This window comes from Branchiostoma lanceolatum, chromosome 12 (genome assembly GCF_035083965.1).
Source record: "Branchiostoma lanceolatum isolate klBraLanc5 chromosome 12, klBraLanc5.hap2, whole genome shotgun sequence".
Taxonomy (NCBI): domain Eukaryota; kingdom Metazoa; phylum Chordata; class Leptocardii; order Amphioxiformes; family Branchiostomatidae; genus Branchiostoma; species Branchiostoma lanceolatum.
The window spans coordinates 10736-34731 of record NC_089733.1 but is presented as its reverse complement, the minus strand read 5'-3'; the positions used below and the strand labels follow the sequence as shown (position 1 = coordinate 34731).

Here is a 23996-nt window from a genome sequence, read left to right as displayed (position 1 = left end):
TTTATCTGTTTTTATTTCTTAAACTTGTTGTGTAAGAGCAAAAAGACAGTAGAGCAGTATATGCTGTGTCTAGATCTTACCAATACTAGACTTCTCAGATGCTATTACCACTACAGTCCGGGCCCTCTCTAGCAACGGCCTGTCTGTGACCTCAAGGTCTTCTGGGTTCTACATCGATGTGACGGCCCCAGTTATGGACATCATCTTCCACATTGATGTTAAGCAGGGTGAACTCGAGCCAGTGAATTTCCAACAGTCTAACTCCACCATCAAAGCTTTCTTCAACTTCATCGACAATGAGAGTGGTGTGAAAGTAAGTAATAGTAATGACAATGCAAAATACTATATTAGACACTGCTCTATAATGCACATCCATGTCCATTGACGTCGAAAAAGTTTCACTTGACTTGTTTCTCAGAAAACTGATCTGGCACCAAACGTTACAGCGGATGTATCCTTTTGGAATATCATATTTGAAAACTCTGAGACATTTAAAGATGTTAAGTGTCACTAGAAAATCAACGTGAAATCAGAGCCTGAAAGAAGTCGTACACTACCTTGAAACACAGTTTTAGGGAGTGCATGAAGTAACGTTAAAGTTTTCCTCTAAGGCCTCTATCTCCGTGTTTTCTTCTTGTTATAATTCTATTCTGCACTATCCAAGAACCAAGAATATACTAAATTGGCTTTGCCTTACCAAAGCATTTTCTTATGAACAGTCCTTGTAGAGAGTGTTGTATCAATGTTCTTATACCGTTTCTCGAAGGAATACTGGTGGGCAATAGGGGCATCTGTGGGATCAACGGACATCCAGAATTTTACTTATGTTGGGCTAAACCAGTCTGCCTCAAACAGTCGGTTAGAAGGCACTTTGCAGAGTAATCTGACATACTACGTCACTGTCAAGGCAATCAACAATGTTGGGTTGTTCGGCATTGGAACCTCTGGCGGTGAGCTTAAACTTAGATTTCTCCAGTTCCTAAGTAAGATATGCATTCTTTTTGTTTCATGGAAACATGTTTTTTTTCTAAAACATGGCATATATTTGTAACCCAAGATAATCTAGTGCACAGGCTAAGGCTTAAACGATTACAATCATCAAGAAATCTGGTCATTTTACAGCAGATTTTACATGTAAACACAGTTTTGTTTGTTAATTAGATAATAATATTTACTAGAACAAATGAAACGATCGTACTAACGTTATGTATTCGGACTTACAGTAAGATGGGATTTTGGGTTTTCGTGTTTGTGAACCGTTCCATCTATTTGAAACCTTGTTCATAATAACATGATGGCGTCATATTTGTCTAACACGGTCATTAGGTGTTCAGTGCCTGTTTGATCCACCCGACATGACTGATGTGAACACTACAGTACCAGGAGCAAAAGGTTTTGATGTGGAGACCAGCCAGGCTGATGCAAAACAGAGCAACAACCCCAAAGTCACTGGTGGAACGTTTTCCAAGCCCTCAGACCCCAGCGTCAGCAGAATTGGTAACTGTCTTGATTTGATTGGACTTTGAAACCTAGTCAGGTACGTTTAGGGATGTACACATAGGACCACTTCCATAAAGATAGTATATATATCGGGTTGGTATATTACTGATTAAAGTTCTCTATTCACAACCAATAGACCGGATTGTAAGCAGTTACACATAACCGCAGTGGATAGTAAACCTAAAAAAACTGACAGACAGCCACCAAAACATCTGTGGTTGTGTTACTCCTTGGTAGCGAATAAAAGACTTTCAATGCGTTTTCGTAAGCAATGAAAAAAATGGAATCAGCCAATCAACTCATAAAGCTGTGTTAGATTCTTCGACACTGTAAAAGCAAACTTGTTGGCTGTATCCCCTCTAGAATACTGCCTGAGCAGCAGAGAAGACCTAACTGACGACATCTTCCCTTGCACTGTCGTTGGTACCAACTCCTCGGGGTCAGTGGAGGTTAAGGATGGTGAAGGCCTGTTGGTGTCAGGTGAAGTAGTGGCCAACCTGACAGACATCAAACCTCCCAATGTCTGCAGTGTCTCCACTTCCACAAGTTCTGGGTCATCCACAAGTAGCTCCAGGTCTATGACCAGTTTTGTGAACTCCAAAACGTCTGACCTCAGCTCTTCTTCAAGATGCAGGTTAGTGAAAACTAGTTTTAACGAGTGGGAATATGACAGGATTCAAATGTGTTGTCCGTCAATTAATTTTACACATCAAGTAGATTAATGAGGAACACAATAAAAAAAGATCAGGCAACTGGATGCATTCTATAAACGGTCAGAGGTTTCAGATTACACCCGATATATTTTTTCAGTCACTGGCCAAAGACAGGGGATGCTAGATAAAACCTATTTGTGGATGTGACTAACTGTGTTAACACAGTACCTTAACATATAGATTTTATCTTATTATATATTAACTATCCTTTCAGCGACAGTGCGGGGTCTAATAGTTCCACGTCTAGTGTCAGCAGGTTTAACATGCCTCCTGGATCGTAAGTATATTGATGTCCTCTCACGCTTTATATCAAGGCCCTGTTTCACATTATATCGAAGTATTTCATGTTTGTATATGCTCCTTGACTTACATTCTAAACAAAACAATTCGAGCGAATGACATTTTTGTCACATTTATGTTCTTTTTACCGATGTCTTGCAGGTGCATGCACCCGACTATTCAGATGTGTAATGAAGCCGGTAGCTGTGCAGCAAAAAAGTTGAATACTATCACCATAATAAGTAAGTATACGGCAATTAATCGATATATACGTCATTAAGATAGACTTGTTCAATGCCAATGAACTTCTTGTATCAGGTTTCAAGAAACTCATAAAACATACAATCTATGTGTCTTTCTTCTTTGATTGGTGACATCCGATCTTATCCCGCAAAAACCTTTAAATCAAAAGCTGGATGCATTGCGGTAAAGACAAAAGGGGAAAAGGTGAAATGATTTAGTTGATATAGTATGGCCATTTACCTTGATATTGTACCATTATCTTTGTTACGTCTTATAAGATGTTTTCCGTATACTTCCAGCTGATGAAGATAAGGCAGTGGCATCTGTGGCAGGGCAAAAACTGTCCTTTGGCAAAACGTCTCTCAATTCCACTCTGTCAGAACGAAGGAAGAAAAGATCGATAGAGGATGACTTTGATGTCAAAGTTGAGTCAAGCACAGGTATATATATAATTTGTAAAAACATATATTTTCTAGAGATATAGGGTCTGATCCAACCAAAACAAGATTGGCAACATAAAAAGATGTTGCCATGACGACGGTGGACTCTGTTAACGTTTTCGTTTTTAGCCCACATGCAAATAAGGACCTCGTATAAATCATATCAGTTGATCACCTTCTCTACCAAAATAACACAAGTTGTCCAATGTATAAAAATCTTGTTTTCACAAAAAAAGATATCGTACCATTTCCTCATAAATTATGTAAATGAGGTCCTCTATGCAAGATTTGTGTCTAATAGTGGCAACATTTACTTAATTTCCAAATGGTGCAAAAATGAAATCCCCATCATTGACCACTATGGATTCTAAGTATTTTGTCATTAATTATGCAAATTAAGTTTTAATTTATATAATTAATAGCGATATTTATCTCTTTCTCAGTTATATATGTCATGTATTTGAGAGTCCTATAATAGAATGCAGCTTATTCATTAACTGTCTTCATTAATTATGCAAATCAGATACTGATTTGCATAATTGCCATGATTATGTTAATCATCACTTAAGCTATCTACACACCAAAAATCATGATGATCCATCATCCCCTTCTTGCGTTATTCTCTTTCAAAGTTTGAGTCAAAATCAGCTCCTGCAGTTCCAAAAAAAGCCGCTAGGGGGTCCAAATCTACAGGAAATATTTTCCTAACAAAGAGCTATCCACCACTTAAAAATCACGACTATAGCATGTTCAAAAGATGAGATTTGAAAAGTGAAAGTTCCCCTGCAGTACCATAGAAAGTCGCTAGGGGGCCCTTAATCCAATCATTACAAGGTCTGCCACAGACCTACCCACCTACAAAATATGAAGACAATACGTCCAGGCATTCTTGAGTTATCGTCCCATGCACAGCACGAAATCGAATATTTAAGCAAACTTTCCGAATGACGGAAACAAGAATTAAAGGTCGGGAAATATTTCAGCAGAGTTTACGGGGCCGTTAATGTCGCTGAAAGTAAGATTTGAGCTTTCCGCAACCTTTCCGCGTTCGTTAACATGAATTAAATGTATGCTATATCTTTCCATGGACTTTAAGCATCCTTATATACATCGTATAGATAAAACATTATGGTACATCAGTAACCAATATTACTCCAAGCAGATATATTATCTGATGGGGACTAATAGTGCCTCAATTTTTAAATTCTTGGAGAAAAGCTGGTATACCCGAAACGGTCTTCGATCTTCAAGATACACCCATTTCCAGTAAACACCAATCCCGCTTAAGTCATTTCTCATAAGTTTCTTTTTTAAACAACGCACCATGCATGTGCACGCACATTGTACGTCTACTTTGTAGCAAAATTAGACATACAGTCCATACCTATCTTCGAGTTGATCTTCTTTTATCCGTGTTTATGCTACAGCTTACAAAAAACAGCAGTTATATTCTAAGGTATCTCCCCCTTTTATGGTTAGGTAGAGAAAAGCTGCCGGAAAGCGGGCGTTTTCCCTTGCAGTTATTTCTATCTTTCCGATATCCTTCCGTTGCATATAGGTTTTGTTTACATAACCCACTCTTATGTTTAGGTAGAGAAAAGCTGCCGGAAAGCGGGCGTTTTCCCTTGCAGTTATTTCTACCTTTCCGACATCCTTCCGTTACCTTTAGGCTCGGTTTACATAGAAGGGGGGAGACCTCCCCCCTTTTATGTTTAGGTAAAGAAAAGCTGTCGGAAAGCGGGCGTTTTCCCTCGCAGTTATTTTTACCTTTCCGACATCCTTCCGATACCTTTAGGCTCGGTTTACATAGAAGGGGGGAGACCTCCCCCTTTTATGTTTAGGTAGAGAAAAGCTGTCGGAAAGCGGGCGTTTTCCCTTGCAGTTATTTCTATCTTTCCGATATCCTTCCGTTGCATATAGGTTTTGTTTACATAACCCACTCTTATGTTTAGGTAGAGAAAAGCTGCCGGAAAGCGGGCGTTTTCCCTCGCAGTTATTTCTATCTTTCCGACATCCTTCCGTTACCTTTAGGCTCGGTTTACATAGAAGGGGGGAGACCTCCCCCCTTTTATGTTTAGGTAGAGAAAAGCTGTCGGAAAGCGGGCGTTTTCCCTCGCAGTTATTTCTACCTGTCCGACATCCTTCCGTTACCTTTAGGCTCAGTTTACATAGAAGGGGGGAGACCTCCCCCCTTTTATGTTTAGGTAAAGAAAAGCTGTCGGAAAGCGGGCGTTTTCCCTTGCATTTATTTCTACCTTTCCGACATCCTTCCGTTACCTTTAGGCTCGGTTTACATAGAAGGGGGGAGACCTCCCCCCTTTTATGTTTAGGTAGAGAAAAGCTGTCGGAAAGCGGGCGTTTTCCCTTGCATTTATTTCTACCTTTCCGACATCCTTCCGTTACCTTTAGGCTCGGTTTACATAGAAGGGGGGAGACCTCCCCCCTTTTATGTTTAGGTAAAGAAAAGCTGTCGGAAAGCGGGCGTTTTCCCTTGCATTTATTTCTACCTTTCCGATATCCTTCCGTTACATATAGGTTCAGTTTGCATAGAAGGGGGCAGACCTCCCCCTTTTATGTTTAGGTAGAGAAAAGCTGTCGAAAAGCCTGCGTTTCCCCTTGCAGTTATTTCTACCTTTCCGATATCCTTCCGTTACATATAGGTTATGTTTGCATAGAAGGGGGGAGACCTCCCCCCTTTTATGTTTAGGTAGAGAACAGCTGTCGGAAAGCGGGCGTTTTCCCTCGCAGTTATTTCTACCTTTCCAATATCCTTCCGTTGCATATAGGTTTTGGTTACATAACCCACTCTTATGTTTAGGTAGAGAAAAGCTGCCGGAAAGCGGGCGTTTTCCCTCGCAGTTATTTCTACCTTTCCAATATCCTTCCGTTACCTTTGGGGTCGGTTTACATAGAAGGGGGAGACCTCCCCCTCTTCTGTTTATGTAGAGAAAAGCTGTCAAAAAGCGGGCGTTTTTCCTCGCAGTTATTTTTACCTTTCCGACATCCTTCCGTTACCTTTAGGCGCGGTTTACTTAGAAGGGGGGAGACCTCCCCCCTTTTATGTTTAGGTAGAGAAAAGCTGTCTGAAAGCGAGCGTTTATCCTCGCCGTTATTTTTACCTTTCCGTTAACCTTCTGTTACCTTTAGGCTGGGTTGACGGTGCTCTCAGTTTTAGAAAACAACGCGGAACATTGAGCTAACAACTCCCCCAGATTGAAAATCTATAGGTCGGCGGGCATACTGTCTTTGGCCGCCGCACAAATTGGCTCAGTCCGCGGATCGAGACCGCGCCGCCGGCACGTTTTGGCAGCTTTGTGTATTTTTTCATTTTTTTTGTATCAAAATTCATCAAATAACGCGTGTTCTCACGCAGTTTTCCTTTTTATTATCTACAAGTAACTTCTAGAAAGATCGCCGCTAACAGTATTTTCTATTGTCGCTCGGGTCAGTTGTTGTGTTCGGGGCAAAAGCGAAACGCAAGGACGTCTGCTTTTCAACTGCAAATTTATACAGTGTGAAGTCGTAAACAAGCTGGGGCGGTACGTTGAGATGGTAATGCAACATCTCCATATTTACTAGTGGAATGCCATGTGACAGGGCATTACCCAATCAGAGAAAAGGGTGGCTTTTTCAAATTAACCGTATATCCCAGAGACAGTTATTTTTTTACAGCGAAGACAGCTCATGAAGGAAATTTGAACTCAGTCGTTTCAACCCACAAGTTATGGCCATAACGTTGTTCTTACCACCCGGAACCCCGACGGAAAAACGTAAAGCTGGGACAAGGACACCAGCCTGTACAACATGGTGAAACCAAGGAGGTAACTTTCATAGGATTATACTTCCTGGGTGAAACCAAGGAGGGTGGAGATGCTGAACGCGGGCACGCGATTCGGGACTTCGTTGTATCTCCAAATCCACCCGGTACCAGTGGAGACAACGGTTAAACAACGACGTGAGTTAGCCTCCAACCAGGCCCAATGGATTGCAAAGACCGCGTATCCAACTGGAAGAAGGAGCTTGTATGTATAGCAATCCAAGTACTTTCTCTGCCAGTTTGATACGGTCTTGATGCAACCTATAGATCTGCTTGGAGATTAGCGTGAGTGAAATCGGAACCTGTCTACCTGTCTTGATAGGAACTATCCCTGTCGTCTCGCCCAACACTGGGACCGGAATCGTGGACTTGGAAATGTCGCAAAATGGTGAAGGGAGAACCTACCGACAATGTGAGATTGATCCCTCGTTGACCGCGTCAAGTACAAGTTAGAATATGACGACCGATGACGTAACCGCAAGTACCTAGAAAGTGTTATTCAACCCAGAATGATTGTACTGTTACAATTCACTCTATTTGGCCAATTTCTACTATTTTCCTAGCGATCCGCGGGGCCTGGTAAAGGCACGGGAGGGAAGAAAAGTTAGACGTAGGGTTAGTTGGTGTTAGAGGTTACGTTTTGGTGTCGATGTAATAGTTAGCTAGGGTTAAAACTTGGAAGCACATTGTAATAGTTAGTAGTTGGAGTAAGGAATAGCCTGAATAGTTTATTAATGATAAGGTGACATTTTTTTAAATGAAACTAGCTGTCCATGTAAGAAATCATTTATTCCATTTTGTATGTGTATATTCGTTAAGGTGGGGAGGGGTCTCGCTATAATGGCGTAACATGTTTTTGTGCAGTGTTATCATCTTTGAAATAAATTGTTCTAAACTTTTACCGGCCCTGTTGCCTTTCATATCCATATTTACCTGTATATGTAAGGGTTCGGAATGGTAAAGCCATCCGTAGCAAGTTAAGTAAAGGATCAAACTAGATACTGTATAATGAAAAGGAAACTGGATCTTCCGTAAAGGTACGGAAAGATTGTCCATAACGACGCCTAAACGCCTTGCAGATACCACGTTTGTAGCACGTTAAGGTCGTTAAAAGGTCACGGAAATACCGAGGAAAGGTATGATTTTAAGTTGTCTTTCAGGCTGCGTGAACGGCACATAAACGTAGAGAAAATCGTGACGAAAACGGATTATAAACATGGACGAAAGGTTACGGAAAGGTCTCAAGAAACTTACACTTTCCGTGTTGGATCTTCCGTAAAGGTACGGAAAGATTGTCCATAACGACGCCTTAACGCCTTGCAGATACCACGTTTGTAGCACGTTATGGTCGTTAAAAGGTCACGGAAATACCGAGGAAAGGTATGATTTTAAGTTGCCTTTCAGGCTGCGTGAACGGCACATAAACGTAGAGAAAATCGTGACGAAAACGGATTATAAACATGGACAAAAGGTTACGGAAAGGTCTCAAGAAACGCATACTTTTCGTGTTGGATCTTCCGTAAAGGTACGGAAAGATTGTCCATAACGACGTCTTTACGCGTTGAATAGTTACGTAAATACACGTGAATGAGTGCCAATACGTACATTAACGCACTTCCGGAAAGGACACCTTAAATGCAATCTTTAAGCAGACGTATAGGGGTCGTTAAGTTGCGGAAATAGTGAATAAACGTCACGTTTACGCTGCGTTTAAGCATGCTTAAATACCGGATTTCGTGCCGTGATGGACTTTCACATTCCTGTACAATTTCTAGAATTCTTGCAATCTGCACACAATATAGTAAAAATTTGGCTCGCCCCTGATGCGTCGCCAAAAATATTCCAGATTTTACTGTTAGATGAAGTCAGCACTGTACAATATTGGTCTTATGACCTCCGGACGCAATTGGGTTAGTGCAACTAAAGAAATAATCTATATCGTTGAGTCACTTGTTTTAGTTTATTTGAATATTTGAATGCAGTGTTACCTCCTGGTACCACCATCTCCTTCGGGATGCTGGATGAGGAGAGGGAGACAGCAGGGTATGCATCAGACTCCTCGGACGGGTTCATTCCCTTCATCACTGAACCAGCCCTCACCACACAGGCAGACATGACGGCTAGGATCCTTAGGAAACGGTTTGTTTAGTACTAGTATATGATTTAGAGGACTGAGTATGCAGTGTGTGTTTAGTGTACGAACAAAGTAACAGCGATTCCAACGAAAAGTAGTGACCTATCGCCCATGGCAAATGATGTGATATATCTACAGACTTCATTTAGATGTATTTCAGCTTAGTACTGAAATGTTGACGGTGGTTTTATTTTTGCAATAACTTCTTACTGTGAAAATATCTACGCAAATATGAATTTAGTATACCAAATGGGTATATAACAAATAATTAAATATGACAAAAATTCGTATCATGACAGGCTATGTGATTGAACATTGTTTGTGTAGGATCAAATCTGTTATGAGACCAAGTTTCTACCTGGCCCCCCTGGCACAGAAGGAGCTGAACTGTTCTCTGGCTGTTACTGTTACGTTTGATGCTGCTGCCAACTGGACAGATGATATGCCTCTCCTCATTTTCTGGAACAAAGGTGATATTTTTCTTCAAAAGGTTATACAAGCATGCTCCTCTCTGGTTGGTTATTGCATGCAAATGAGATCGATTATTAGTTCGATGTTTTCATTCGAGGATCAAGAATGTGTGTGTGTGTGTCTGTGTGTGCCGGTGTGTGTCTGTGAATTTGTCTGGAGATGGAATGAAAATACTTAGATTTTTTTATATTTTGTATAAGAGTGACGAGAAGTCGAAGACATATAAACATTATAACACCCTTGCTAATTTTCACAAAATGCGACGTTGTAAATGCTGTGGAAAGGTAGACAATCCTGGTGACAGTATCGCTAAAATCTACTATTTCTTTCAGATTACCAGGAATGGGACGATGCATCTCGAACTTGTGTGGAAGAGGGGTCGGTGGACACCAACTACACTAATGGTACTATGGTCACTCATGTAAGTCTTGAATATACATATCAATGTATTCAAATCACGAAGGGGGCGGATGGTTGAATGAATAACAACATTTATTTCGTTCTTGAACATTTTACGGTACAACTGTAACACGAGATGAAGGTATATGTTTGGGAGAAAAAGTAATGAGTAAAAGTTTGACCATATTACCACACTGAGACTATGTGTACTTCCTCCCAGACTATCAACGTGTTGAATTTCTTGTTTATCAGTTATTTTAGCTCAGGGAATATGATAAAATTGTCAATATAAAACTAAGATAGCACAGCAGTCATTATACATAGTTTGTTAGTGAATATTATTCACAGAATTTACCGAGACAATAGTTAGGAGCCCTCGCAACTCTGAGATATTAAGAACGTTTGTTAATTTCTTAAGTTATAAATGGCATGATGTATTTTGATTGATTGTCCTTTCCACCCAAATCAAATAGATGTGTGGAAGTCCTCTTCTTTGACATACATTTCAACATTTCATCATTAATCATGCAAATTACTTACACGTTTACCAAATCTGTGCAAAGGGATGTTTATCTTTAACTTGTGATATGTCAAAAGTAAAATTCCAGCCATGAACCTCTTAGGTATTATGGCATTTTCACATTGATTATGCAAATTATGTCGCTACTTTTTATTACGTTTTTGTTCCACCTGGCATGAATTACATAATAATGTTTCATGTGTCATGTGTTATCTGCATAGTCCTCAAGTTGTGAATAAGTGAGATTATATCACACCCGCTTGGTGTATACCTTGTGTACAATCCAACAGCCCGTATACCATGCACGTATATAATTGTAGGATATACATTTACCGGTGGTCCTTATGTACTCACTAGCCGTATTCTGTATTCCTACGACAGATCTGCGCAACTAGTTTGCCAACTGACCGTAGCAGGAGGTCCAGGAGAGATGCGGACATGGTGAGCGGCATGACGTACATGAGCAGGGAAACACAATTTGCTGTTGCCGTGGTTTCAAAGACAATCCCAAACGAGCCTCCACAGCTTTTGTCAGATTTGAGCATCACCATGAATGAAGACTCAGGTATGTATTATTCTTTACAGTGACTAAGATACTGAAAGGCAAAAGTCTGACTAACCATCATCCACATGTCTATATGGATTATACACACATGATATCATAACCATTGTACTGCATTTAGCCCATGTGGGCAGGAACGTGCAAATGAAGGTCATTGTCATTATTTGTTTGATTACCATCAGGTAATTTCTTCTGCTGTTAAGTCTGTATTGAGTCTCTAGTGCTGTATTTGGCAGTAGATATGCAGAGTCTGAGAAAAATGTTGAGATGGTAAGCTTTCTTGTGACTCGTTTCACAGCTTTTGTAATTATTAGGTCACTTTTTTCATTTCAATATCAGATTAAATCGAGTCTATCAAGTCAGTCCTGTTTGGTGGCAGTCATCGATAAATAAAAACAGAACTAAGTTTAACCCCATAAAGACCTTGACCATCTTAAAATGCATACGTTTTAATGCTAACTTATTGTCGAATATACATGCCAAATAGGAGGTAATAGACATTAATTGTTTAAACGAGAATTTGAGAAAACTCTCCAACTTTTTGCTGATGTCTCCATTCCACTCTGCAGGTACCCTGATGTACTGGTTGGAGGCAGAAGACATTGACAATGACGACTTGGTTTTTGGCATTGTCCCTGACTCATCCCCCAAACTGGGCACCATGAGCCTATCTTCACAAGGTCTCCTACAATACAGGCCTTTACTGGACCATTTTGGTATGCATTAGAATAGTTGATATGCAATGGCTGATAGCAACATTCTATAGGTTTTTAAACTTGTCATTTGTTCACAACACAAGGTTGTAATATATTTCAATCAGACTTACGTTTAGGAATAGACAGTTAATTAAAAAATAAATTGTATTCTGTGCATTCTGCTGACTGGACTAGCACGTACCTTTGCCTGCACAAAATTTCAACGCAAGTGGCCTTGAATAATGTATTAGTCATTATTCATCCTTGACAACTTACTTTATATCATGGGCTGTGATATTTCATATATACGTTCTTGATAAATAATACCCGATAACCGTCAGTTTTGTATACCTACATGGAACTGATATTTTTCAGGTATTGACGAGATCATCATTTATGTAAGAGAGAGTCGTGAAAATGATGACATCATTCCGATCTTGGAGACAAGAGATACAGTCAACATCACCATCAAGCCTAAAAGTGACAACCCCTTCGTCTATGTGAAGATGGATGGGCAGATGCTGATTGTGTTGGAGAACAACACAGTGGAGGTATTAGAAGGCAACTGCAATGCAAATGTGAATTGACTAGTGCCTACTCTCGATGTTTTTCGTTGACTCCTCTGTAGCTATGTGCTGTGGTTTCAACAACATCAAACTAGGCTGTATTTTCATTTCTAAGTGCCATAACATTCTACGATACTGCATGAATTGCAGTCTTTACCTTATTCCTCCTCATTCAAACATTTGTAATCTAAATCCCAACGCAACTTCTGTTCTGTTTCTGTCACCCTAAAACCTCTTATCAATCAGACAAATCTTCCAGCCGTTCTACCTCTATCATTGTATTTGGAGTTTTAAATGTACTTGCGTTTGGCCGCCTGGTTGGTCAGTGCAATGCCACATTCCAAAATACATTTTTGTAGTTGTGGTCTAATTTTGGTACATTCTCTAGTCGTTACTGTATTAGGCAGCAGGAAGGAAATTTAGCATTTGAAAATAGGCTCTCAATAGTTATTAATAATATGGCAAATTATCACCGGTGCAATGCCCGAGTGGGTGGAGTGTTCGCCTTGCATACGGTAGGTCGTGAGTTCGAACCCCGGCCGGGTCATACCAAAGACTGTAAAAATGGTACATACTGATTTCTCTGCTTAGCACTCAGCATTTGGGAAATAGTATGGAAGTTAAACACACACCACTACCAGTGGACTAGCCCCCTGCTGTAGTGATTGCACAAAGTGTGGCCGAAGGGCTACTGAAACGGAGATGGGCGCCGCCCTATGCACCATCGGTGCGGGAAGGAACTTTGACTTTGACTTTGAAATTATCACACAAGTCATACCAATTATCTACTACTTATAACAGTGCAATATTTGATAAATGTTTCATATCACGTGAACAAGATTTTTCCACATTGCTGTATAATTGCCACAATATCACGATTTAATGTTGTTACACGGCACACTAAGTTTGCCATTACTATAATTTTAACTGTTGCGATCGTGGTCTCTCTTTCTCCCCGTACAATCTAGATCACTGTTGAACAGAACATTGGCACCAACATTCGGTACCAAGACTTTGACACCACTGTGGCTGTTTGGGACCCTGACAGTAATGATACGCTGACCATTGACGAGTACATCCCAACATTTGGGAACATCTGGGTGAACCTGCTAGAACCTAATGACACAGGTGACATAGAAATCCTAAAAACAATTATGGAATTAGAAAATAACGTTTTCGCTAACTCAAAGAATTTTGACTCACCGGAATTTTCGACAGAATCTTTCCGATAAGTCAAAATTCTTTGAGTTTATTTTCTCATTATGTAATTTACAAACTCAAATGAACTGTCATGCTAAGGATTCTTTTCTTTTTCATTTCAGTATGTTACAGTATTTTGATAAGCCTGAGATCTAATCATTTTTGGTATATAACATCAACATATATTGTAGTTCAAACTAAATTATATTGATTTTAAAATCTATATAGTCGGTCAGTCTATAACGACTATGACAGTAGCGTTAACAATATTTCAACAAAAGAAAAAGTTAGTAAAAAACTATTCAAACGATCGAAACATACATCGCAAAAGTTTGATTTTAAAATCACTTCTACCATTACACTATGGATAATAAAATACATAGAGCGTATAAACATCATTATTTAACATTATTAAAATTTTGATAAAAACAATAGCAACGACAGTAGTTGAGTCTAAATGAAAAGGGAAATACAAAGAAAATGAGATGTATACGAAATTCATATTGTGACTTTCTGGAATAAAGTGAAATTAATGGGGATGTACACATTATAAAATTGAGGAACCAAGATTAATGGCCTGCCTACTACGGATTTCTTAAGAGCTGAGCAGCTAGGAAGCAGGGGAAAATGGCAACAGGCACCTACGCAGTACAAGCACTTTAGGGCCCTGTCACACTTGTACGTAACGTTATATCATGTCCGTGTGAGTTGCGTATTAACATTTTTGTCATACGCAGAAGTACGCATAATACGCACCTGATGCGTATCTCAATCGTTTTGTGAAAGTTTTAGGTACGCAGGCATACGTAAGGCACACGCAAGGTTAGTGGTGCGGATCGGTCCGGCCGGACCGGTTCCGGACTTGTAAAACGTTTAGGTTCAAGTCCAAAAAAACCTAAACGTCTGGAAACAAGTCCGGACTTGAAAAAAAATTCTCTCACTCATACACTCCTTTTTGTTTTAAACCATCTTAAACCTTCCTTAAATCGTGAAATTTGCACTAGAAAAATATTAAAACATTGCTGTTTTTGTGTTTATAACTGAACCTCTGTGTTAATTACTGACTGTATATAATTCCGTATATATAGTTTTCAAATTACGTGTAAAATATCTGCCAATATGCAATTATACATGTAACACGAAAAAATATTCCAAAATTATTGTTCAGGACTTTCAAGTCCGGACCTGAACCTAAACCTCTGGACTCGAGTCCGAACCTGAACCTAAACTCGGGTTTAGATCCACACCACTACGCAAGGTACGGCTAGTACGACTGAACATTTTGAAACTAACAAAAACTTTCGTGCGAACGCTGTTACGCAGCTCAGACGTTATAGATACGCAGTGCATCCGTCCGACATCGGTCGAGTGCGGTACGAGCGCGCTACGTGTTAGTGCTTCATACGCGGTAATACGCTTCTCTTGCGGGACGAGGTCTGAGCAGAGTGCACATAGCGTACTTTCAGCGCAGATACAACACACGATGAACAGACGTATAGCGAATAAGAATATATGTCACGAATTAGTTCTGTTCGTCCTGTGATTAGGCAGCGCATTGTACACATCAGTAACGTATGACAAACGCACAGATAACGTATGGATATCGTACACATAGCGTTCTCGACGAACATCCGGGTACATTCCAGATTTGGTATTTTCATTGGTCGGGTCGGGTATTCAATTTAGTTAAGGGCAGAGAGGAAACAAACATAACCAGCAAAGTGGGGTCCCCCGAAAGTGCGAAATGGAACGAAATGGAACGAAATGGAACGAAATGGAACGAAATGGAACGAAATGGAACGAAATGGAACGAAATGGAACGAAATGGAACTAACTAAAACAACATATGTAACATTATGAAATGAAATACCAATAGATAGCGAATTATTAGGGGTAGACCGGAACAGGAAGCATTTTAAATACAGAAGTGAGTGGTAAATACATAATATAACGTGGTTTTTTTCTTGAATCTATGTAATAATATTAAATACAACGTTTTTGTCGCGTTTGTGTGGCTAGATTCTTCCCTGAAAATGGAGGCGCCACGTGCAAAGAGATCCGCCGCTCTTCCTTGTGTACCAACGATCTGCAAATGAACTGCTGCAAATAGCACTGAAAACAAGCAAATGGAACTGAGTATCGAAGTTAGGACTAGATTATACAGTTGGTGGTAACATTGCATCTCATAATTCACCAAGAGGGCATGAGGCAAGCGTTATTTTATTATCTATAAATCTCTCCCCCAAATGGAGCCCCGCATACAAATAAACCGGCATTGTTGCCAGCGCGACGGAACTGTGGGCGTGCTGCCGACAGGTTGAATCAAACCCCGACTTTCCATTTATTCAAATACGGTTTTAGTCCATAATTGGTACGTAGCATATGCATATCTTTCCAATTGTTCGGCTTAAAGTCAGACCCCTGACCCCTGAATGGACCCCTCCGTTAATGATATTTAAATGAAGCTCTGCGGCGCGTCACACATTTCACACATTTCACACTCCATTCAAACACGGGCGTGGAGTCCCCTGGAGACATTTATGCTTCCTTGTTCACGACAAAACAAAGGGAGGGTGTGAACGAGCAATGCATGTATTTCACGGTTCACGCAACACGCAAACACGCTAGCTGTATACATAATAAGATTACGCCTGCCTCATGCCCTCTTGGAGATGCAATGTTACCATCAACTTCTGCAATACTATTTCGGTTTGCTTGTTTTCCCTGTTTTTTGCAGCAGTTCATTTGCAGATCGTTGGTACACAAGGAAGAGCGGCGGATCTCTTTGCACGCGGCGCCTCCATTTTCAGGGAAGAATCTAGCCGCACAAACGCGACAAAAACATTGTATTTAATATTATTACATAGATTCAAGAAATAAAACACGTTATATTATGTATTTACCACTCACTTCTGTATTTAAAATGCTTCCTGTTCCGGTCTACCCCTAATAATTCGCTATCTATTGGTATTTCATTTCATAATGTTACATGTGTTGTTTTAGTTCGTTCCATTTCGTTCCATTTCGTTCCATTTCGTTCCATTTCGTTCCATTTCGTTCCATTTCGTTCCATTTCGTTCCATTTCGTTCCATTTCGTTCCATTTCGTTCCATTTCGTTCCATTTCGTTCCATTTCGTTCCATTTCGTTCCATTTCGTTCCATTTCGCACTTTCGGGGGACCGGCAAAGGGTCCATAACTTTCACTTAAAATAATTATTGAAATGCCCCACACAAATGTGTCCCTGTTACATACACATTCGTCACTTGTGGAGGCGTACGCGTCTTCTAATAACAGTTTTCGTAACTACTGATATCAACGCAACCAAATTCAAAGGGTAAATAATGGCTCTAAATGTCATGTAGTGTTCCAAAAGTAAAATTGGTATCCCTGTTACACATATACAAAAGGTCTTACTTGTCGTCAGTTGTGGAGGCGTCTTCCCATAACAGTTTAAGTAAATACTAATATCAATGCAACCAAATACGCCCATAATTAGATTAGCATCAGGTTCCGGGTTCAATTGTGACCGGGGTTGGGTCATGACCCGGTAATCTGCCGGAAGTGCGTGGTCGTCACCCTGATTTCTGCCCGAGATTGCTTGGTGATGGTTTTAGCTGTGCGTGAATATTTTGAATCTTCTGAAAAGCCCGTGAGTTGTAGTATTTTTGGGCGCGGTGCAGTTGGTTCGCTATCGAAGCCTTTTTTGTATTAGTCCGCGGCAACGGTGATGCGGTTTTCTCGCCTGATGACCCAAATAGCATCGTTTTAATGCATTTTCACCGAATTTGCGTCATCGGAGATTGCGAAAAAGTTATCACATGATTTTTTTATTTTTTTTCATTTTTCAGAGACACCATATACTAAGCTTTCTCAGCATATATGCCGTGACCCCAGGAAAACTCATTTTTTCCGAGCAGGTTCGATCAAAAAAGTGTAAAAAAATGATAATTTTCTGGTGCCAAATTTACATTTTACTATGGTTTCTACCAAAAATAAAGGGAAAACGGACAATACCGATAAATACATCGGAAAACAGCAGAAAACCGCTTTTCGACCATGTGATTACATTTTCCGTCCTACTTTTCTCGGCGGAATTGCAGCCCGTCGACCTGAGGGTGTCGGCCTACATACGAAATCGCAAAAAAAACTCCGGTCCGAGACCATCAGTCGGAAGTGCGTCAGGCATACGGTCGCCAGACGTTGTGTGCGTCCGGAATACGGTCACCATACGCACCAGATACGCAGCTATTCTATGCAAGGATAATAGTATTGCGCACCACATATGCAAAACATACGTGTCTCATACGCTGAATCTGTTACTGATACGCTATATACCGCGCATAACTCAAGAAATATCATATTTTCAGCGTATAACTACGTATTGTCAACATAAGATACGGAATTCACACAGAATTGCTTATACTCACAAGTGTGACAGGGGCGTTAATCTATACAGTTTGACTGTTCACAGGAAAATATATGTACTGATGAAATCATAGATTTTATATTTTGGGTGTTTGCACATAAAATGTATTTATTCTGAAAGATGATGCGCCAATAATATATATCATTTCTCCTTCATTTTCCTGTATTTCGTCGCTTGTATTTTGTTATTCTATCGGAATACTTAAAGCAAAGGGTGCCTGGATGTTAATGCAAAGCTGAGACATTTAGCAACATGTCAGCAGCTCAATAAAAAATGACATATTTAAATCAATGTTGATATACAACATAACATGCTATTGTAATGTATCAGATCTTCCTACCGAGGGGACATACATACAGGCATCAGTGAAGTTTGTGCCGATTGATGACTACTATGGCCATGATGAGTTCATACTGATGGGCAGAGATGCTGATGGCCTGCTCTCTGAACGACTCATCTTCAAAGTCTACATTCTGCACATGCCATGTATAAACAATGGCACCTGCACTGGTGTGTATATTACTCTTTGTGGACCGTATGGCAAAATGTCACACAGAAAATTGAACAATAAATATACAAATTTATATTCAGGAGAACGGCATGCCAAAAGATCTGTAACTAATATTACTGTGAACTTTACACATTTTATGTAAGCTCTGTCTTGACTTAAGGAAATCTGAGATATAGCTGCTGTCATTTGACTAAATACAATCGAAAACATCTAAACAAGATTATGAAGGCCATTAATACCTTTTCATAAGGTTTGTGAATGACTGAATAGCAAAGTTTACAGTTACCCAGTAACACATAGCTTCAGTGCACAGTGAACCAGTCAGAATTGCCCAGATGAAGATGAAAGATAGTTATCGAAACGTTGTTGATTTTGTGAAAAAAGAGCCACGCTATAAAAGATTATAATGGGTTTATCGTGCTATACTTGCCATAAAACTTATATACCTGTATATTTTGGTATCCAATTTCAATATACATATTTCAGTTTGCTAGGTACAGTTTGTCGAGCGCAGAACTAAGATTTGATGTGACTATACATGATTCAGAATTGATGCGACTGTAAAAATGCGTACTCAAAGTTACTAAACTGTGGTAGTATGTGTTTTGTTCCATGCTGTAGGTATACGTGAAGACACGAACTGTACAGCCACCAGTCGAGCGGATGGATACGATGGGTATGAGTGTTCCTGTCCTCCGGGGTGGGTGGGGCGTTACTGTGAGACAGATCAAGATGAGTGTCTGTCCAGCCCTTGTCCCTGGCCACAGGACTGCGTCAACTTCATTGGTGGTTTCAGGTCAGTAAGTACTTAAGTAAAGAACAACATTTTGTCAGTAAGTAAAGAACAAGGAAAAGTGAGGAATGCTTTCACTTTGGCATCTTCAGCTGCATGAAGGACTCTCAACTAGATTACGAAAAGTTGTAGTTTAAACTACATATGCCGAGGCGCAGGCGTGTAAGGAGGGCACAATATATGTTACAAAAGTATGGCGTGCAGATTCAACCAGACATTTCTAACAAAGGAGTATTCAACGTGCGGACATTAGTGTTGAATATGGTATAAAGGATTTCTGGAAACAATTAGTATTACAAACTGTTAATTGGAGATTGCATTTGTTAAGGAGGATGTACGGTATTTTTTCAGAAACCACATAAAGTTTGCAGAAGTAACAGTTTTTCTTTCACTATTACTAAATCTGAGTAAGCTGTGGTAGTGGAGGCAGCAGAATTCAGGTCTCAGACACGTTCGGTGAGATTAAAGTGACCTATGGAAAATATAAACCATTGTATATGGTGTTGCGAAGCACTAGCATCATCAGCTCAAGTGTTGTCGGACATCGGTTAAAACGACTCCCATTCCTGGTAACCACAATCCTCGATTGATGAATATACCATCCTGCAAGTGGAGGCAAATATTTCTGAGCATCCTTCTCGGGCTATTATTAGATATCAAGATCAATTGTGCAGTGGATTCCCCTTAAAAGACGACAATGGGAAGGGTCATGCTGAGGGTCTTTTGGGAGTAGCATGTCAAAGTATACGACAATTATCTTGACATGCTATATTTCGCTTGCTTTAAAAAAATTGCCGAAGGTCATCAAAACTAAGAGGCATGGCATGCTGATCAACACCCCAGTTCACCACGGAGTTCCCACTGATGCACTTTCTTGCGCCTGTGTAAGCCTAGCTCGGCTGTAAGACTCTCCGCTGCAATCTGAGTTTAACTCTTAATCATGAAGTAAGTTTTGATGGACAGTGAAAAACAGATTTGCGTTCAGCCGGTTTCATTATTACATCTTACTCCAACTCAACAGCTTTAAGAAAACTGTCTGGAGTTAAGACCTACAACTAACCACATGTCCAAGAGAGACACATGTGTTATTTCAGCTTCCGACCATAACGGAGTGGGTCAGGGGGATTCATCATTGTACCATTTTCGTACTTATGATGCAAAAACAGCGATTTTATTGTGTATGGCATTTTGCTCGGTAATATGATGATTGTTAGCATGACAAAGAAAAAAATGTGTAAATCCAGTGTACGATTGATGAGCTTACAATATAAAACAAAAATATGGTGTTGTAGTATGTCAAATTTGAGTCCGCCTGTGCATTCCCTTTCATGTAGGAGCTTCCTTCATGGCATGTTACAGTTTCATTGTACTTTGTTGTGCCATTGATCTGAAAACACATTGAATTTTCTCTTTTACCATTGCTTCCTTTTTACCTACAGTTGTGAGTGTTTGCCATCCAAGTCTGCCTGCAGTGGTCTGACGCCATGGCAGTATGCTGTCATCTTCCTCTCCCTGGCTGCCCTGGGAGTTATTGGCCTCTTTGTATACCGCTTCCGACTGAGGTGAAGAGTTATCATGATTTACCATCAGTAAACAACACGACAATCAATCTGAACAAAAATTATGTAAATTAATCTTCAAGCAGATCTACGGGTGAAGAGACAGTGTCCAGCTGACCAAACAATGTCCAGCGGCCTCGGGTCGGCCACTGGCCATGGGTATCATTAGGCCAGCAAGATACTGTCTTCCATTCTGTAGATCTGCTTGGAGATTTATATAAATAGCTTCATCAGGAAGTCACTAAGATTCTTGTTTTATTTTTCATCCTCATCAGTCCCGTAGCTATTCAGCCGTAGGGGTGGCACAGCAGTCAACAAAACGTTTTCCACCCCTGCGGTCCTTCGCGAGTCTGGTCAGCTGGTTTCTCGATTGCCCTGACCATTCTTTTAGGTCACTGGTTTATAATCGACATGAGTCTGGACATGTGTCCATTTCCTATCAGGCTCTAGTAAAACATTGTATGAGTTTTGCCGTCTGGTGAATGCAAGTTTACCCTCCTGTGAAGTTTTTTTTTTTTTTTTTTTTTTTGTGGTGGAAAGATGCGATGACAATACGGCAGTACAAACTTAAAATAACTATACTTGTGTATATTTTGACAGAAATTTGAAATGGGTGCGCCGTCGTCAGGCCAGTGTTGGTACCTACAGGGATGAGGCTTTTGTACAGTCCACTTCCCATGAAATGACAACACCAAGTGACAATGACTGCGTGACACTGATGAAGACAGAACCTTATGTACCGGCCGGGATTGTGGGTCCTTGCGATGATGATATAGAGGAGATCGGCGGTAAGAAACGTTAACCCTGATTTCAAGGTTTTGCACATGGTTAGGCTCTAAAGTACAAATAAAAGTCATGTACCAAACGTCCGCAAGTGTCACGGTATCAGGTTTCAAACTGGTTTTCACCGTGATTGTATTTGTACTAAATGTGTACACATGTGCATTATACCAATTGTCGGAAGTACAAAAAAACAATTGTCTGAATGTTGGACATGTGAAATACCAGACTTGATGTTTTTATGCAGCGCGTGGCATCATTTATGTTGACTCTGAACCAATGGCAGTGTGTTATATTACTAAGCATGTAGTTGTTTTCTCTAGGCCTATAGGGTTGTTTCAATGCTTCAAGGAGGAACCACGATGATGATGTCATGATGATGTTTCAATGCCTATCTAACTCATTCTTTTTATCTGCTGCCCAGTAATTGTCCTCTTCTGTTAAGACGGGCTTACAGTGATTTTTAAGACAGCTGGTTCTTTCGGCTTGTCTTTTGTTGCCAGATAGTACAAGGCCATGTGTCACTCACAATCACTTTTTCCTTCCAGGAGCTACAAGACCTTGGGGTGACGTGGAGGATATAGATGGTAAGGAACGTGTTATGTGTTGCTGTTGATGTTCATGTCGGTCAGGGTATTGTTTTCATCGGGTTCCCATTGAGTATGATAACATCCTGCTTTTGAAGCTGTTTTTCAAAAATGAGCATTTTCCTTTGAACTACTTTTCTGAACGTTTTCAGATCTATTTCTGTTTGCTGGTTTTAGTTGTACCTCATATCCTAATATACAGTAGTAGTTGTATTACAGATACAGGAACCGACGATGTACCATTTTCCAAAACAACGGCATGTTAATGTGTCATTAATGGTAAATCCCATCAGGATAGTTGGAGTTTATTCTGTTTCTCATGTCATTTCATCACTGCTTCCTTTACCTACCATTTCCAGAAACCCTCCCAGGAGCTACATGCCCCTCCCCCTGAATGTTTCTACATGAGGAGGATTGTGACTGTGCCATGACTGTCAGCCGGCATGCATCTTCTCTCATCTATCATGCCCTCAACAGAAGGATTAAGGAGAGTCAAACACGTCATTTTAAAGTACTGATTGCAGAAGACGTTGTTCTATGAACCTTTAAGGTGATAACCAAGACCAGCAAGGAAAATTTTTTATTACCTATTACGCAGGAGATATTTTGCATACTTGGCGTTAAGTGATGTTAAATGTCCATTGATGTTTTTCATTGACACAGATGGTGTTAGAATTAGAAATTGTCTTACTCTGCATGCATTATATCACACAGATATGAAGCGATTTATACTATTAGGTAAAGTGGAATTCCACCCATGGGCAAGGATCTTATATGCACCATGTCTTGCTCAATAAGTCATCATCATCCTAAGTAAGTAGATACGTAAGCTTGATGAGTAACAAATTAACCATATTGCATTTATATTCAAGAACGTTAAGTTTGCTAGATTGGCACACATGGATAGTTTAGATACGTACTGTCCTCGTTTAATGGCAGAAAATATAATAATGATGGCTTGAAATATACTGGAAATATTAGAACTAGACGTAATAAACGTGACATGAAGCATACTTAGTAACACAAGACTAAGGTAAGCTATACCACAAGTGATGAAATTATATTATAACAGGTATCCTTTTGTATAAGGAAACAATGCAAAAAAATGCATAAGAAAATTCTACCATTATTAATTTTTAATTTCTTTGACTCATGCCAACATTACTAATAATTGACATATTGTTACCCTTTATATACCCATAAGATAAGACTGCATTGCACTAGTGATATGTATTCAGGAACAATATTGCATTATCATCATTTTTTTTGTTCTGTCAGTATTAAAACTCTATCAAACCGTTCGGAAATGTATCGCTGATAGTTATGCCTTATTGTCAGAAATTGCAACATAATTGTACAGTTTCTGGGGTAGTATCATTTTTTCCCAATTGTTAACTAATACTTCTTGCTATTAACAAATAACTGCTAAATGATAAATATATCAGATATATATAATGTGACTGTATAAATTGACTGTATCAATCAATTTACCATGTAACAAGTTAGTGCGATACATATAATAAATAAAATGCAAAACATACATTCTCAAATCATAATTTACAAATTATTCAGTCTTAGGCTGCACCAAGTAGTTTATATGGATGACGTCCGCGCGCGCATTGATTTTGGTCTGTTACCAAAAAAAAGAAGAAATTCCACTTCCTGTAACTAAGCAAGTCTTGTCAAGATCAGCTACAGTGCATTTCTTCTGCAATGACGAGAAGATCGGGAGAGGCATTGAAGTTTACTCCGGCCTGCAGGTGGGGCAGGAAACCAAGCAGTTCGGGTGTTTCATCCGC

At 39.9% G+C, this 23996-nt stretch overlaps 1 protein-coding gene and 1 long non-coding RNA gene across 3 annotated transcripts in view; one reads left to right on the top strand and one right to left on the bottom strand.

The window, feature by feature from the left end:
* Positions 1-23735, top strand: part of LOC136445860 (uncharacterized) — an 83319-nt gene extending 59584 nt beyond the window's left edge. The window contains exons 49-68 of one of the 2 annotated variants that reach the window (XM_066444057.1): positions 117-313; positions 767-950; positions 1327-1497; positions 1864-2134; positions 2428-2490; positions 2655-2734; positions 3035-3175; positions 8975-9131; positions 9454-9596; positions 9930-10018; positions 10898-11081; positions 11648-11758; positions 12149-12324; positions 13308-13467; positions 18298-18477; positions 19100-19274; positions 20711-20833; positions 21431-21618; positions 22159-22197; positions 22557-23735. In XM_066444057.1, the coding sequence (XP_066300154.1) occupies positions 117-313; positions 767-950; positions 1327-1497; positions 1864-2134; positions 2428-2490; positions 2655-2734; positions 3035-3175; positions 8975-9131; positions 9454-9596; positions 9930-10018; positions 10898-11081; positions 11648-11758; positions 12149-12324; positions 13308-13467; positions 18298-18477; positions 19100-19274; positions 20711-20833; positions 21431-21618; positions 22159-22197; positions 22557-22591 (2867 nt within the window). In that variant the 3' untranslated portion in view covers positions 22592-23735. Of the gene's footprint in view, positions 1-116; positions 314-766; positions 951-1326; positions 1498-1863; positions 2135-2427; positions 2491-2654; positions 2735-3034; positions 3176-8974; positions 9132-9453; positions 9597-9929; positions 10019-10897; positions 11082-11647; positions 11795-12148; positions 12325-13307; positions 13468-18297; positions 18478-19099; positions 19275-20710; positions 20834-21430; positions 21619-22158; positions 22198-22556 lie in introns of both variants that reach the window. The other variant, XM_066444056.1, reaches the window with a different exon arrangement.
* Positions 4478-5288, bottom strand: LOC136446441 (uncharacterized). The gene is made up of 2 exons (XR_010757568.1): positions 5234-5288; positions 4478-4635 (listed from the first exon to the last, which is right to left on the bottom strand). It is a non-coding gene; the product is annotated as an uncharacterized lncRNA (long non-coding RNA).
* Positions 23736-23996: the final 261 nt, after the last annotated feature.